The 17,723-nt window shown below is 41.8% G+C and overlaps 1 protein-coding gene across 1 annotated transcript in view; it reads left to right on the forward strand.

Moving 5' to 3' along the window:
* Positions 1 to 17,723, forward strand: part of DCBLD1 (discoidin, CUB and LCCL domain containing 1) — a 46,547-nt gene that overhangs the window by 25,018 nt on the left and 3,806 nt on the right. Inside the window, exons 3-14 of the mRNA XM_054629842.2 lie at positions 290 to 427; positions 991 to 1,042; positions 1,778 to 1,850; positions 3,540 to 3,673; positions 7,678 to 7,718; positions 8,980 to 9,195; positions 10,249 to 10,373; positions 11,886 to 12,033; positions 12,113 to 12,229; positions 13,713 to 13,803; positions 14,937 to 14,986; positions 16,509 to 16,628. Of these exons, the coding sequence (XP_054485817.2) occupies positions 290 to 427; positions 991 to 1,042; positions 1,778 to 1,850; positions 3,540 to 3,673; positions 7,678 to 7,718; positions 8,980 to 9,195; positions 10,249 to 10,373; positions 11,886 to 12,033; positions 12,113 to 12,229; positions 13,713 to 13,803; positions 14,937 to 14,986; positions 16,509 to 16,628 (1,305 nt within the window). The remainder of the gene's footprint in view (positions 1 to 289; positions 428 to 990; positions 1,043 to 1,777; positions 1,851 to 3,539; positions 3,674 to 7,677; positions 7,719 to 8,979; positions 9,196 to 10,248; positions 10,374 to 11,885; positions 12,034 to 12,112; positions 12,230 to 13,712; positions 13,804 to 14,936; positions 14,987 to 16,508; positions 16,629 to 17,723) is intronic.

Genomic DNA, 17,723 nt, shown 5'->3' on the forward strand with positions numbered 1-17,723 from the left:
GCTGTACTTCAAAGGTTGAAGGGCATTAATCCTTCTCTTCAGGCTTATGTGATGAGAAATGTGGATGCTGGAATTGCTGCCATGCAGAGACAACTGGATCCTGGCCACTGCTTGTCAGGGTAGCTTTAGAGCTCATACCCATAAAGGACTGAAGCCAAAACCCTTTTGTCAACATTTGGGTTGATACTGAAAGAGAATGAGTGTGTTATGAAATTCTCTGCTAATCACGAGACTTTCCCAGCCTAATTACGTCATCTAAACTTTGAAACCTTCTTTGTTCTGTCTCTAGGGCCCTACTGTGGTAATGTGATGCCTGTCCCCAAAGAAATCATTCTAGATAGCAATGAGGCAACTATTCACTTTGAGAGTGGATCCCACGTGTCAGGACGAGGCTTTTTGTTGTCCTATGCCAGCAGTGATCATCCAGGTAAGGTGATATCCAAAAGTAGTAGAAGATTAGTGGCATGGCTCCCCCTATTTAATTATCATCTTTACAGACATAGAGCTTTAGCCTAAAAGTTTGTTCCTCAATATTTCTAGAGTAGCATGAGCCATGGTATTTTTAATAGCATGTGTGTAAGAAACAGTTGTAACATTAACCAGGTATAATAGCTGCTGAAATCCTACCTAGACTATTTGCAATACAGGGCCAGTGGAGGGGAAAATACTGCCTTCTCCTGGAAGCTGCACTGTGTTTTGAGCTCCAGCATCCATCACACTGTGATAGAAGGGAGGGGTAGGAGAGATTCAAGTTTTCATTCCCACATTTAATGTTCTGGAGGTCTGTTCAACTTTGAAGAAAGTGTAAAGCATAAGAGTAGAAGGGGAAGTTGAAAAGAATGAAAGAAAACCATAGCTATTGCTTCCAGTCTAATAAAATTGCTAAAGTATTATACAAAGAGGTCTTTAAATGTAATTTCATGTTCTGGCAAATATTTGTCTGTAATTTTATATCCTACAATTGGAATTGACATTTGTAAATTTTCACAGATCTGATCACGTGTTTGGAACGAGCAAACCACTACACAAAGGCTGAATTCAGGTAAACAGGGTTTGCAGCTCTGCATTCTGGCTTGCTTTGCAGTATCTGTCAACTGATTCAATTGTTAGAAAATGTTAAAGTGTTTTGGTTTTCTGGAGAAGCAAATTTTTTGGAGTAATGGTCTAATGGCTGGTTGTGAGAAGCACTAGTGCGGAATGGAAGACTGTGGCCCAGAAAAATGATGGAATGGAGTTGCAGAGCTGTCAGCAATTCTCATTAAGTGCATACATCTACATGGTATATGTAAAAAGAGTTTCCACTTTGAAATTCAAAGTAGCCTCAAATTCCAGTGCTTCCTTTGGGAGCAGATCACGTCCCAGCTGATACAAGATTATCTGAGGACAAGCTATAATTTCTTGGTTCCTTGAACTTTGTGATAGGTTTGAAATGGTAATAAACTGTGTTCTTTTGGCTGCTGTCTGGATGTGCATATAGGTTTCTTATCTTACTCTGAAAACTCGTGTGGTAGCATTTCTAGAACAAGAGAACTAAATAGAAATAAATGCCCTTGCTAAACTGCTTTTCTAGGTCTTTGTGTGCTACTATGTTCAGTCCACCTATGAACTCAAGGGCCCATTTATCTAGCTCCTAGACTCACTAACAGAGCATCAGTAATTTAGAGAAATTACTGCTAAAATATTTATTGGTTTGAGAGCATTTCTTTTATAGGAATTTGTTTGTGTGTACTGTCACTACAGTTCATGCCTTAAACAAGCCTTTCTTCTCTCACTACAGCAGATACTGTCCTGCTGGCTGCAGAGACATAGCAGGTGACATTTCTGGGAACATTGGAGAAGGATATAGAGATGTAAGTACACAGGATAATGGGGGCAAATTTATAAAGACAAAAGAAACAAGAATAGAACAACTAGGTTTCAACTTTTGCTGCTTGACTTTTCTTAGTAATTCTTCTGGGCTGTTTTGCTATACCTTTTATTATCAGTATATAAGTTAAGTTATCAGTATATAAGCACACAGAGACGCTTTTCAAACAGACAAATCAATTGTGTGAGAACAAAGTCCACTGATTGTCAAATATACCTACTTACTTGTGGCTTCTGGCTTTCTGGAAAAAGCCTGCCTAGTGTTTGTCCTTCTTGAGGCAGTGCTCATCCATGTACAAAATATTTCTGTACAAAATAATATGATTTAAGCCTTTACTTGTTTGGTGTCCACATGTGAAAAAGATACATTTCAGTAACATGTGGGCTTTCTTTAAGATCATGCTGGCACTATTCCTAGCATATGCTCTGAGATGAAATAAATATTAAACACTGCCTAACCACATCCCACTGGTAACTACCAACCTCCTGGCTTCTTTTAACTTCTTGTTCTTCAAACTGAAAAAGTTGAAGTGGTTGCATTTACCCGCAGTTCATATGGCTCAGAGCTCTGCCCTGTCTGAGTCCCTCACTCTGGACTCTTCTCCTGTCATGTCTGTGAAATCTTTACCTCTCTCACAGAGGAGTAAGCCTAATCATACCACTGAAGAAAAATCCCACCCTATCACAGTCACCGAGTTTCGAAAAAGTCAGTGCTCATGTTTAACCTGTTCATCCAGTTATTCAAGCGTGCTGGCTCCAGCCTGGAAAGTGGCAGAGCTGAAGAAACAAAGAAATGCCCCATTACATTCTCATTAGCTGGAGTTATTCTGCCCTTGGTTCCAATGATTAGGGCAGAAAAGCAGCACATGGCATGACCTCATGCAGATTTTATCTACACTGAGGAATTTGCAAAAGAAATTCTCCCTCCACCATTAAGGAGGATTTTCTGATGGGAAGAACCTGCAGGGCTCCCCTGGAGATGTGCTGCCTTTGTGCCTCCACTCTCCCCACCCCTGCCTGGAGGGGACAGCCCAGCACCTCAGCTTGTCCAGTAGCACAGCCCAAACTGGGCTGGTGTGAACCTGACCAGCCTCTGCCTGCAGCCCCTAGGAGAGTTTCCTTTGTACCTTTCTCTATCCCTTTCCTGCTTTGCCCTAGCTCTGTTATTGCCACCTAGTTGGCACATGAGTTGTCCTGCCTGTGTTTTTCTATCTATCTAGCACTGTCCCACCTGAGATAATGGAAATGGGCTGCACTTAAAACCCAGCAGCAGCTACTCAACACATAGCCAAACCCCTAATGTGCACCATAATTCAAATCCTAAAGTGCAGTAATAGATGGGTCTGTCTTCAGGCAAGAGCACCAAGGAATTATTGATTTATCTTCCCAAGGAAGCGTTGCCTTGCCTTTGACTTTTTTTTCCTGAGAAGTGACAATCTTACAGCACCTTCTCAGAAGCAGATCATTTGTTTTTTTTCATTTGAAAAGAAAAATTACTTTGGGAGACATATATTTTTCAAAGATTACTCCTCTTTCTTCCACCCCTGCCTCTCACTCCTCTTGAGCTTCTGCTGGATTTTATGAGCTGTAACACCTGTATGCCGGTAGCTTGGGAGGGAAGGCATTAGCAGCTTGTCAGATTGATTTCCTGAGCCGGGGCTCCTGCCTTCCAGACGTCTCTGCTGTGCAAGTCAGCGATCCACGCGGGCGTGGTGGCGGACGAGCTGGGCGGGCAGATCAGCGTCACGCAGCACAAGGGCATCAGCCGCTACCAGGGCGCCGTCGCCAACGGCGTCCCCTCCCTCGAGTGAGTACCACGGCTGGGCTGGGCTGGCACCGGGCACAGGGCACTGCCACCACCTGCACAAGCGGGCGGGGACACCATTTTGGGGAGCAAAAGATGTTAGGTGCATTTCTAGGGCTTTATTCAAATGGTGTTGGCAATGGAGATAGGAAGAGGTTTCAGGTTTTCGGTGGCTCTATACCATGTAGGGTGGTATTTTCATTTTTTTCCCCCCTTCTGTTCCTTCCAAAACATATTTACAAATTGCTTTGTTAGCAGATACCTGAGAGTATGATGTTCTGCAACAAACAGCTTTAATCGATGGCTAATAAATCATGATAAATTCGTGTTGAAGTTTAAAAAAAGCTAGGAAAAATAAGTAAAAAGTGCCATTGAGCCATAGGGGATTTAATGAACAGCTTCTTAAACATTGTGCTTTTGACATCTTCAGAGTTTTTCTCTTTTAGAATATTTGTAGCAAGGTTGTTATATTTACTGCTTATCTTCTAACTTTTAATTGTACTGCTGTTGAAGTAGAAATAAATCCCCTAATCTCTATCCAGCACAGTAAGACCTTCCAGCAACTATTTCTGTCATTCCTGTTGGTTTATAGTTTTTAATTTTCAAATGTTATCTGGATTTTACATGGGACCTTTTTTTTTCTTTTTTAAGAAGGGAAATTTCCATCCCATAACCTATGAGAGCTAAGGCAATATGTAATTTTTATACTATTTTCCTGTTTTCTTCATGATTTCTGACACCCTCCTGACAATTTTACAATCATGGTTTCATTCATTAAAAAAAAAGTCATTCTTGTGCTCTGTTGCTGTGCTTAAACTTCAGCAGAGACTGAAATGGTTTATATACAATGGTGCTGGAGTATACAAAACTGGGTAGTATGTAGATCATAGCCAAAGAACTGTACAGCCTAAATATTTTCCATTTTTTTTGAAAGTTAGTTGCCAAAGAAAATTAATATAAACTTGTCTCAAGCAAAGCAGGACTTAGAGCACTGGTCAGGCACCAAGCCCCTCTGTAAAACAAATAATACAAATTCTTTCCATCACACGTGCCAGCTTAGTGAAACCCTAAATTAAATATTTTGTACCTTACATAAAGATGTTACAGAACTGTTCACATACATTCATATGCTTGTGACCCTTGATAATCCCAGTGGAGTAACTTGGACAGTAGTACATAAAATTTTATAATGAAAGGGTATTGTGGTTCCCATTTGTATTTTTTTCCCCAGTACAAGAGCCAGTGGTCAAAGAATGAAGTGTGTAATTCTGCAAGTGTACACGTGCTAGGGGCTTTAGCACATTTAATGTGAGGGCCTGAGAGAGAACCCTGAGGAGGAGCAGAGCCCCTGTAGCTCTCCTGCCTACAGGGACACACAGAGGCACTCCTCGAGCATGATGCACATCTCCAAGGGACAGAATTGCCCTGAGGAGACAGCAGAAGCTTTCTGCAGGTTCTACAGGAAGCCACAGGCTCACTGCCCACAAACTAGAGGGCACAGAGTTTGAGAAAAATGGGAGTGTCAGCACAGCACTTCCTAGGACGTTTCTGCCACACCTGGCAGCTGGGACAGTCTCTAGAGCAGATGAACTGTTGGTGTGAGCCCAGGAGACGGAAATTGGAGCATGTAGGGAAATGCTTTTCTTCCAAAACATGAAAAAGGGCTCCTAGAAACAGTAGGCCTGTTTACTAAGAAAATGAACCAATGCATTTTGTGCTTTAAAAAATCTTTTATAAGCAGTATCTACAAAGCTGCATGGCTTCCCTGTTCTGCAGTGCCTACATGCTGAAAGAAAATCCTGCAGATGAGCCAGTGCCTGCATGGAAAAACTGGTGCTTGAGCAGCAGTGCCTTAAGAGCTTTTTAGATGCCCTTAAATAAGAGCTTGCTCAAGCTTTTAAAATCTCATTTATAGTGGATTTCAGTATTAAAGGTTTAAATTATTTAGCGACTTTAGCCGAAATTGACCTCATCAAGAGCTGCTGCTGGAGTGCATCGAGCTGTTGAGTGCTGTGTTGTTAACATGGAGTTATGTCTTGCTCACCCAGCACCCTGCAAGAGCTGACCTTGGCCTCCCCACTCCATCTCTCAGTGTGTTGGTTACGCTCCAGCATGTGTGAGGTTTTCCCTTCCCATGATCCATGTGCAGACCTGCACCCCCAGATGCTGTAATGAAGCCCGAATGGCTGGGTTTATTGGGCAGTTCTGATACCCCAGTGCAAATACACAGGTGCTGTAGCATGGCCTGGCCTGTGACTATACCTCTGCACACGTGGAATCATTTGCCTTTGAAAATGCAAGAGGCTGTGTGCTTGTCAACAGTGAAAGATAAGATTTGGAGTTAACCTACATTCTTAGGAGAAGTTTGCTTGAGACCAGCTCTGGCAAAAAAAAGAAAAAAGGCAAATGAGGAACATGGAGTGATTCCCTCCCTTAGAGGACAAAGTGGAACCTGTGTGACAAAATTCCAACAGTTACATTAGGAAACTGATGAATTACCACTTACTGAATTGGCTTGTTCTCTTTAGTGAATTACAATAGAAATTTATCAGATTTCATAGCTTTGTAGACCTTAGAAGTGCTAACCTTGATTTGCTAAATTTGCAGTCCTCTATTTGCTAAATTTGCAGTGCTCTATTTGAAAGGGTTCTGGTTGACTTTTTTTCATTATAAGTATTCAAGGAGCACTGTGATTGCTGTTTTGGGTAGGTTTTTAGGTATTTATTTTCTTCTTTTCCCTTGAAATGAATTGCTTTGCCTTCACTAAGAAATCAACAACTGTTTTGGCTGTGATGTCGAACTGGTTTGAAGTGAGCAGAGTGCATCTGATTGCCCCCAAGGATTGCCTGTGGGGAAGATGTGGGAGGGAGGGCTTGTGTTTCCCCTTCTAGCTACTCAGCCGCCTACATGCTCAAATAAATCAGCTCCCACCCAGGGCTCTGAAGGGCTTCATTTGCCTGTAGTCATTAGTTTTCCCTCAGTGACAAAAAAAGGCAGTGTTTTTATTGACCTTGACATGGGACTACTTTCCTATTCCCCATTTGCAGTGCTCTCAAAACATATAGCCCTGTAAACATATAACACCGTGGTGAGGCTGCAGACAGTAGCTTGGGGGAAATTTTCCTGGCCAAAAACAAAGAAAGAGCAGCCTAAAAGGGAACTGTCTCCATGCTTGGTGCAGAAGTTGTTTTACTGCTTAGTCACGCTAGCCAAGGCTTTTCAAAAGGGGCCAGGGATGCATGCAGCTAATTGAAGTGACAGTGGAGGGGGCAGATTTTCAAGAAATCCAAACTAATTTCATGTTAAAACCCTGGCTTTTCTTTTATTAGGCAGCCAGTTGGATTCATTGCTTCTGAAATGAAACCTCAGGGGCATCTCCTTGGGAATTAGAAAGCGGCTCCCTGAGAGGCCAAGGAAAACTCAGCTCTCCCTTAGAGTGGTGATTTTATCTTGTCCTGCATTGTGCAGGGCTGTGTGGAGTGGCCCAAGAAATGGCCTTTCCCCTGAAGCAAAACAATCCATGTCAGAAGGAGGAAGAAAAGGGAGCCATAGATGTGTTTAATGGAGCATAAAGAACCATTCCTGATGGGAGATGTTGGCAGTGGTTATAACAGAACTGGTTCCCACCCAGATTAAAACAAGGAGTAGTTTTCATCCCATTTTCATCCTATGACACACCTGTAGCCCAAGTAGGAATGGCCAGAGCTGGTGTGGTTTAGTCTCCATCAAGTGTAGCTCTTTCACAAGCAGCAGGAGTAACAGGGTGATGCAATGGGAAGTCACTCTAAAGCTTTAAAAAATGCTCAAAACCATTAAAAATTTACCTGAATTCAGTCGCAGTGAGAGACGCACTTGAGTGCTCTTAAGGGGGTCAGTATCCAGCCAGCAGAGAAAGTGGCTGTGTGGCCAGAGATATTTTACTGGATAAACAGTGATTGTGCAGCTCTACCTCAGCACTCCTGTGACCACCTCATGAGAGGCTGAATTACCTTTTTCTTTTCTTACAGTGGTTCTCTGTCAGATAAGCGATTTACGTTTACTTCAAATGGTAAGAAAAATTGCTTTGTTTTGAGCTATTTAAATATTTTCTGTAAAAGTTTTAAAAAATAATCAGGAGAATGTCAGGCTGTGTCTAGGAAGGATATTTTAGGACAACAGCTTTTTAAAATTGGCAAGTGAATAAAAAATTGAAGGGATCTGAAGTGAGCTAGGAAAAAACACAGAATATGTGCGGTCATACACACATAGATGAGAAACAGAAATAGTATTCTGCTGTTACATTTCTGGTGCCAGCATATGAAAAATGACAATCAGATAATCCCATTTTTATGTACTTTAGGCTACAGAAAATGAAAGCAGTTTTTCTTCAGATATTTGTAATTTCCATCTTCATCATATAAGCGGAGAAAGAAAACATAGGAGAAATGAAAATATATTTATATTGCACTGATACAGAAGGCGTTTTTGTTTATGGCTTTCCAAGATGCAAAACCCTCTTTTAATCTGTCAAGCCGTTCATTTCCATAAAACACAGCAAAGAGGGGGGGAAAGTTCGCATTCGTTCATTTGAATTATATTTCACTCATGTGAGATAAAATCATTTACTATTCTACTGAAAACTGTAGAGCATGTATAGGCCTTTGAATCTGCCAAGGAATTATTTTTAACTTCATTGAACCATATTCCACTGGCCTGTTTTCTCTGAAGAACCTTGATGTGCAGAGACTTTGTGGGTTCTTTGGTGGAGTTTGTAGTGCTTACCCACAGATATTATCTTCATGATATCACATCTTGGCAGCTGTATCAAGGAGCTTCTCTAATGAGTAACTTTCCTAACCCTAATTGCAGGTGGGAATCACGAAATATTTACAGTAAAGTATTCTTCTCAGTACAGTGCCTTCATCTGTGAAATGTTTTGTACAGCAGAATTAGTTAATGCCAATCTCAAAACATAAATATTATGTTTCAGAAGGAAAAATTTAAAAATAAAATATGTCTTCACAGGAATGAGACAAAAGTGCAGAGATTAAAAAACTAAATGGCAAAAATAGCAGATGTAGTCAGAAGGTGTCATGTATGTAGGAGTTAGACTGGTAAAGGATTGGGACTGCAGCTCTCTGGTACTGGATCATACGCTACAAATTGACTGGTAAACACCACAGCTAATGGAGAGCATCAGGCTAGCACTAGATTCAGCAATGTCTGACTTTGCTGTTGTGGGTGGTCTTCAAATGTTGCTAGCCTAATATAAAAATATCCTGTGAAAATGCAAAATAACTCCTTCTGCCTGTCTGTGTGGGGACTCCTAGGCTGCAACAAATCTCTCAGTCTGGAAGAGGGATTCCTCTCCAAGAGCCAGGTTACTGCATCTTCCTACTGGGAGGAAACCAATGAATTTGGGCAACTACTCCTGTGGTCCCCAGACAAGGCTTGGCTACAAGTCCCAGGATGGTCTTGGGCCTCCAACCACAGCAGCAACCGGGAATGGCTGGAGATAGACCTGGGAGAGAAGAAGAGAATTACAGGTATGTCGCTCTCTGGGAATTAGAGGGTTTCAGCTGGAGAAGAAACTGAATGCAGCTGGAAAGCTGATAGTGCACTAATGCAACGTTTCTTTTGTTAAATGTAATTAAGTGTTCTGCACTTTCTGCACTCAGGAATATAATTTTCCTGTTTAAAACAAGAAACTATTTTCAAGACTGGTCTTCCTATGAGGGTATAGGATTGAACTCAGTTATGCATATCTGATCTGTAAACATGCTGACAGAACAAAATACACACGGAGCAGTGGAGTCTGGGTGGATGATCTGAAATCAATAAGAAATGTGAAACTCACAGCCTTTGAAACAAGGCCTAGGTGAAAGAAATTCCTGTTTCCATCTCCTGGTTTGGTTGTAAAAGTGTAAATTACAGTTGCTGCTAAAGATGTAAAGATGGCCAATACAGACCATAATATCAAAAAGCAATTTTCATTTTGGAGTCACAGAATCACAGAATGAGTAAAACTGGAAGGCACCACAGTGGGTCATATGGTCCAGCCTCAAGCAGGGTTATCCTAGAGCACACAGCCCAGGATTGTGTCCAGGTAGTTCTTGGATATCTCCAGTGAGAGAGACTCCACAACCACTTTGGGCAGCCTGCTCCAGTGTTTGGCCACAGTAAAGAAGTTCTTCCTCTTGTTCAGGTGGAACTTCCTGTGCATCACTTTCATTGCCTCTTGTGCTGTTGTTTGGCATCACTGAGCAGAGCCTGGCTCCATCCTCTTGGCACACTCCTTTTAGATACTGACAGACACTGATGAGGTCCCCTCAGACATCTCTCCTCAAGGCTGAACAGACCCAGCTCCCTGAGCCTTTTGTGCTCTGTTTAAAATATCTATTGATCTAAGTTCACAATTTAAAACAGATTTCCATTCTTCACCCAACTTTTAAACTCAATTTCAACACAGTTTGAAAAATAAACTAACACCTTGAAGATCAAGTTTTCCAAATTGTTTTGGCTTCTGTGTTTGCATTTGCAAATGTTCCCTTAAAACAGGCACATAGCAAATGAAAATGTTTCTTGCATTTTCTTAAAAGGGATTAAGACCACTGGTTCCGGATCCACGAATTTCAACTTTTATGTGAAGACATTTACAATGAACTATAAAAATAACAACTCAAAGTGGAGAACTTACAAAGGGATTCTGAGCAATGAAGAAAAGGTAAGGGAAAGTGGGAAGGGTAGGAAAACACAAAACAATAATGCCTATGCTGTCTTGACATTGAAGGGCAAGCTTTCACTGTCAAGAATGATTAGGAGTTTCAAACTTGTCTAGACTTGGGCTGTCTTCACCAGTGTAATTTATGGCTGTGAAGTAGATAGTGAGCTTGCTGAAACAAGGAAGTTATCCAGGGATTGGTGGAGCTGTGGGACACACACAGGGAGGCATGTGTATGTCTGCACCCTTCTTTTAAAAAAGTGCTGTAACTGGAGCTGTACAGCAGCTGTTGGGGCAAGTCCTTAGCTCAGCTCAGTGTTTGCCTGTGCCAGGGATGCTGTTGGTGTGGCACCAGCAAAGCTGAGGGTCAGCTCCAAATGCATTGGGATGGTCAATCCACCTCCCCCTGCCAAATGAAACAACCCCTCCAGTGAAGGGCAGAGCTGCTGGTGGAGTTTGTTTGGAAACATTTTCCCCTGAAAACTTCATGTTTTCTTTCAAACAAAAGAAATCCCAAAAGCCTTCCTCCCTGTCCCCACAGTGTTCAAAGTCAGACCTCCACTCATCATTCCTGAGGGATCTCAGCTTGCCTCAGGAGAAGGCTCTACTGTCCTCAGGGCTGATGGCAGTTTTTGAAAACTTGGCAGAGCTGAAAAGAGATTTCCTGCTAGCTCTGCTTTTCTTAGCTTGCATGGCAAGGAATTTCCAACATTAATGGTGTTAATATTTTTTAAATGTTAAACTGAGGGGATGCTGGCCCAAAGAGTGACAAATCAGCCTAGTAGTGGGTGAACTGCAAAGGCTTAGCTACTATTAAAATATGCAGGCTTGCAGTTTCCCACAGTGACTTGTCATATACAAATATCCTTTGAAAGTATTATATACAATCTTAGTTTCAGCTAAGGTGCATGACAGAACCTGTCCCATCAGAATCCTATATGGCCTGGCAATTTATCTAAGATATGCTGAGCTCACTTCTCTGTCTCATCAGACTTTTAAGTTTTCCTAGATCATGCTGAAGCATCTCCAAGAACTAATATTGCAAGGATGATTGTTCTTCACAAGGGGCTGAGCTGATTCTGGGTAATAATATAAAAATGCAGTGACAACTGTGTAGTTAATAGAAAACTGACCATTTAACTAAAATGTCTAGAAATGGTTCACTTCAGGTTTTTCCCTTTTATGTTTCTATCTGCTGTTTCCAAGAAAGGGTGCTGCACTGCTCTTAAATAAAAAATGATAGCATTATACCAGCATACATTAACTGGGAATCACACAGTATTGAAACAGTGATAATCTTTCTCCTCCAAGCTAACAGAAAAATGTGATCATCTGGCACAACTGAAAAGATTATTTCTTTCCAGAACTCTCAATTCCTAAAATCTTGTGGCTGAATCCCAGGTTATCAGTGTGTTAGTCTTAGAATGAAAATCTTTGAAGTTGTATGTCAGGAGCACTTTGAAGAAAGAGACTTTTAAAGCAGGGCAGACAATGTGTGTGCCCCTTTCATTGCAGGTGTTCCAAGGCAACTCCAACGCTGGTGACGTAGTGCGCAATAACTTCATCCCTCCCATCGTGGCCCGTTACGTGCGGATCATCCCTCAGACCTGGAACCAAAGGATAGCCCTGAAGCTGGAGCTGATGGGCTGTAGAATAATGCCAGGTATGGGGTCAGCAGTGCATGGTGCCTCTGAAGCCCCCTGTGCTGCCCAGTGCCACTGATGCCCCCTTCTCTCTTGCAGCCAACAGCTCCTTCACGCATTCCATGTGGCAGAAACCCAGTCAGAGCACAGAAACCTCCCTTGGAAAAGAAGACAGGACTGTTACAGAGCCCATCCCCTCCGAAGAAACTAGCTTGGGTAATACTACCTAGTGCTGCATTTTCTCTAGGATGCATCATGTCTTCAGCCCAGTCTGAGTGAACTTTAAACTTTCTCACAAATCAAAACTTTTATTTTCCCTTCAGACTTTAATAATGACAGAGAGAAGAGGGAGGAGCAATAAGTTCTTTTTGTCTTAAGGCACAGAAAGAGATTGAAAGCCTTAATTTTCCTTGATGTGTTAAACATTGGGCTTTGGTTTCCCTGTCATATTGGTTGATTTGCCATGCTTGGTGGGTGGCTCAAGGGAATACAGTGAGCACTCAGCAGCAATTTTTGGTACAGTTCTTCCTCACTTTCATCCTGTATTTTAGAATTTTTTAGTATGTGAAGTAGTTGTCTCACTAAAGTGTTATCTTACCTCCACACAACCATGACTCCTTCCAGAGCGAGTTCCCAGCTGAAAGCAGCATACAGCAGTGCCTGATTGTCTAATTAAACACTCTTCCATAATGCCTGTGTTTATGGGGGCTCAGACAACCTTAATTTGTGTAATACTCCCTGAATTTGCAGTCTTCATCCTTTAATGTTGTGGAGCTAACTTCTTAGACTTTAAAAAGCAAACAAACAAAATTTGGTGCTTATACTGACTGTTTGGCGGGCTCATAGCCAGGCAGGAATTGCCAGACCCACTGTACCAAATGCTACTTCCCATTAGGTAGCTGATAGTTGTAGAAATGCCTCTGTGAAAAAAACTAGTTGTAAGAAGCAATCAGTGGAAGAAAAAAAAATTCTGAAACTGCTTGCCAAGAGCAAGAAAGCTCTGTTCATCTGTGCAGTGGTAGGACTAAACCATATCCATGTTCACTGAAAATGAAATCCACTGAGATTTCATCTGCTAAATTGTAAATACCCTGTGGACACTTCTACTGCCTTATTCTCACAGCTGAAAAGTGTCTGTGGAAACAGGGAACAGCACACTCCTGACACAAGAGCCACCCCACTTCTAATTTTCAAATCCCTGCTCTAAAGCATGTTGTGTTAGAATTTAACAGTGGCTGAACAGGATTTTTTCCCTAGGTTCCCTCATGGAAATCTTTGAGCTATTTTGACTGAAATGTTTCAGCCAGTTCAGCATGAGCCAGATACTTGGCATGTAAAATTGCAGTCTCCTTTGGCAGATTTATAAGCAACTGCAAACAGAGTGTGTATGAGTGGCTTTTTAAAAGTCATCTAGTGTGTAATAAGAAAGAGCTGCTCTTTGTAAGGATGCAAATAGATGCCAAGTCAAGTGTAACCCTTGAGAAAGTATATTCAACTATTTTGTTTCAACATTGTTCCACACGGGTCCATGGCATCCAACCATGGCTGAGGATTGTCTTTTAGTTTTACAGTTGTACATTCTCATGCTCTCTTCAAGAAGCATTCCTGCAACATTATCTTACCTTTTGCTGTAGTAAAAATTACCATCTTTGGAGTAATTTACCTTTTAAACTTTTATCCCTTCTTTTTTCTCATGCAGGTTTAAAGCTCACAGCTATAATTGTCCCCATCTTCATCGTGCTGTTTCTGTTCTTGTTCTCTGGAATTTGTATCTGCGCAGCCCTACGCAAGTAAGATACTGGCTTTTGTCAAAGGAGGCATTTGTGGGTACCTAGCTAGCCTGTCCAACTCCATGCCCTCTTTCCAGAGCCTCCTTACCAGGGAGCTGGGAATTGATCCTGTTTGTCAGTCTTTCTTTTAAGTAGATCTCAGTGCTGAGGGTACCCACTGCAGGGTTTAAATTGTAGCACATATGGGGAAGCCCTTCTGACAGAACCACAGACTACTATGCAAATTATAAATTAAACCAAGAGGAGCTGGTGCATTTATGGACATTGTAAATTATATTTCTTACTGTATGCCTCCCCTAGTCAGAGAAAAATGAAGGTAAAGCAGGTCAGAACTGTGCATAACCAGCTGCTCTCTTCACCCTACATATACCCACATGCATTGAGGTGTAAAGTAGTCAAAGACAGGAAACTTACCACACCAAAGCCAAATAAAAATTCAGTGAAGGGAAGGAAGATTTGAGCTATCTATCTGGATCGTTTTCTTTCATTTCCCTCCTGTTGTGTTTCTGCTTCCCAGTCCCTTAAGTTAGAGCACGTACCCTAGCAGGCTGCCAGCAGAGCTCTGCTCTGTGGAGTCACACATACACTGGTGTAAGCAGCTAAAATGAAGCTATTTCATCTCACAAGACTGAGGACTGGAACAATCACTGCTAACTGTGCTTCCTGCTAGATGCACATTCCTATGAACCTGCACTTGCATGTTGAACCAGGAAATGCTTCTGTCAGCAGATGGGATTTGGAAGTGTAAGCAATGCTCTGATGAGGCTGCTTCATCACCAGTGATACTCAGCTCTGCCCTGGATTCCCAGTAAATCTATAAAATAGCCAAAGAATTCAGAAGAGCAGACCCAAACATAGCCCAGAGTGACACACCTAGACATAGACACATCAAACTTGTGAGTGCCAGCCCTGGAAATTTGAACACCAGCACTCACAACTTGCACATAGATGGAGAAAAAGAAAATGTCAAAGTGCTGGTTTGCATGCCTGATGTTCTAGTAAACAACAACCTCCAGGAACTCAAAGTGAAGCCTTGTCCTCAGCCACTAAATAAAAAGGCTCTGCTGGAGCTAAGGCACGAAGCTGAAATGCTGTAAGTACTGATGTTTATAAACCCTTTCCTCTCCTCACAGGCGAGAAGCCAAAGGACTTTCTTATGGATTATCCAGTACTCAGAAATCAGGTTAGTGGAGAATCATGCACTTTGTCCTGTCCTGTCCACTGGGCCAGCAGGAAGGGGTTTATGCAGCTAAGCATTTAATGCTTGTGAAATAGCATCCACATTTCCTCATTCAAATTCACCTCTTCATACAAGGGAAACAGCAAATGATAGTCCCACTTGTGTCATCCTAGCACAGTGCCCTGAGAAACAATATAATTTGGTTTCTATGACAGAAAGGCAATTAACAAAAGATCTATTATACAGAGTGCATAAATTAGCATGTAAGAGTGCTCCCAGGTGCCCTCCTTTTCCTTCCCACTTCCAAAATACCTATTTTGCAGAAAATTGCTGCTTTTCTTTTCCCCACAGCAGAGGGGATTGCCTTTCTCTAAGAGAGCAAGGGATAATCATTTTTTATGGCTTTAGTATTTTCTTCTCACTGCCCTTCCTGGCTGGAACTGTATTTATAAAGCCTAAGAACAGTGAACTGTATTGAATGAGGGATTGGCTTGAGCTCACTGCTTTAGGAGATGACTGCAAAATCCCGATGAAGTATTTTCTTTGTCTTGCTCAATAACATTTTCTAGAGTGGGGTTCCCATCAGCTTGGCAGTTGGGGTGTTTTCCTGGCCAACCAGTTCTGTCGAGGAATATCCTTCTGAAACTCAGCTTTCCACAAAAAACCCAAACCACTGAGCACTTCATATGTCTCTTGACAAGTCTTTTGCAATAGCTCAGCTCCAAAATTTCATCCCTCAGTAGGTGCTGACGTCAGTGAAAGGAATGCTGTTACCCACTGCAGCTCGCCCTCATTAGAAAATTAATTTGTACTTAACATCATATTTGCTAATATGATTTTTCAAGGTCACATCATAATCCTTTCTCACTTGCTAATGAGGACAAATCCCAAGAAATTGGAGATAGCCTCTTACCCAGTCAGTTCATTTGTTGTGTGTCTGCTTCATAAATCAAGCTCCTAAGCTCTTGTGAACCAGGCTTGGGGCTTGCAAAGCTGTGAGTCAAGCTCACCTCTCCCCAGACCTCCTGGCGCAGGCTCCAGCAAGTCCCTGACACTGAGGAGTTTTTCTTTTCTGTCTCACGAGGATGTTGTGAGAACAAGTTAATTGATGAGTGCAGGTGCTCAGATACCAATGAATCAGAAGCCACACTAATCCACTGCAAAAGAAGAAATTTTAAGCATTATTTTTGCCACATATTCAATGCCTAAACACAACTGACTTAAAGTTGGTATTTTATCAATATACTTTGTTAAGGCATCACTGTAGGCACCTACAGAGTTTGAGCCCTTCTTGCCAAAAAATCTTATATAAACTTGGAAATCCCAGTTGATGATTCACTTCTTCCTTCACCCTCCATATTCAGGGGGCTTTTTTTAAACAAACAGCCCATTTTAGTCATGTTTTAAAACTATTTCAATATATTGACAGCAATGAGTATACCGAAAATTAAACTTTCTGGTAAGTCTTCTGATTCCAAGCATTTAACTTGCTGATAAGCCTTCTATTTTAATTTCTTTTTCACAGGTTGTTGGAAACAAATCAAGCAGCCCTTTACCAGACATCAGTCAACCGAATTTACCATCAGCTATAATAATGAGAAGGAGACACCACAAAAGCTGGATCTGGTCACCAGTGACATGGCAGGTAACAGCTGCTCCCCCTCGGATCCATCCCTTTTGCTCTGTGTGCAGAGCCAGTAACAGGCAGAGGGATGGCCCAGCAGTGTGACAAGCTTCAGCTCTTATGCAAACTGAGGCCCAGGAATAGATTTATTTATGTTCATCCCAAATGTATAGTGAAGCAGCTATAAATATATTAGGGAGGGAAAGGCCCACTGTTTTGGAATTTTGTTTTCGTGGAGTTGTTGGAAAAATTTCCTGACTCTGAAAGAGTTGCAGCTGAAGATACTGATGGAGGGCACTCAGGCATGGATAAAGTGCAAGAATGTGCCTAGGATAGAATTGCTTCCCTTTGCTGACTAATTTTTGTGTTTCTATTTAAACACAAGTGTCTCTGGAAATGGAACAAAGTACGATGCCCCTTGCTGCTGATCAAATAGAAAAATTACTTACTTGGTTTATAGTGGGATTTCATGCCTAGCTGGAAGTTGTGCTCAGATCCCTGTGCAGCTTTCCTGAACTATCTGGCAGATCAGGCCTCCTCAAGAGGAGGCAGGTAGGTGAGAGGGAAGAAGTAAGCAAACCACAGCACTTCTTCCTGTGCTACTTTGGCTCCAGGTCACTGTTTGGATAGAGCAAATCCCAATGAAAGAGCATCAGTACTATTTGCATCCCAAAGGGATGATTTTTTAATTCATCCTCTTAGCACATCTTATCCCCGCCTAGTCTAGTCTGTCTGGTAAGGCTAGTGAGACCAGCCATTTCATGGGATCAGTCATCAGCACTCTTGAAGAAAGATTAGTTTCCTGTTTCCAGCCCCCAGACCTTAGAAATTCCTTAGAATTTCTTCATTGTGTTTGGCAGAGAAATACATTTAAAAAACAAATGGATGGTTACTGTAATTCCATATGGTGCTGCTCTCAATATCTTTCAAAGACAGTTTCAATCCTTTATAGAAACTTTCAATATAAATATGCAGAGACCTATAAAGCAGCTTTAAGGAAAAAGAACGAATAAAGGTTGCTCACAAAATATGGTTTTTTGGTTCCCTGGCCATGTCTGGGAAGTCTTTGCTCTCTCCACCATCCCCTCCTGCTGTGTTTATGGGAAGTCTGAACTC

The sequence above is a fragment of the Agelaius phoeniceus genome, chromosome 3, assembly GCF_051311805.1.
Source record: "Agelaius phoeniceus isolate bAgePho1 chromosome 3, bAgePho1.hap1, whole genome shotgun sequence".
Taxonomy (NCBI): domain Eukaryota; kingdom Metazoa; phylum Chordata; class Aves; order Passeriformes; family Icteridae; genus Agelaius; species Agelaius phoeniceus.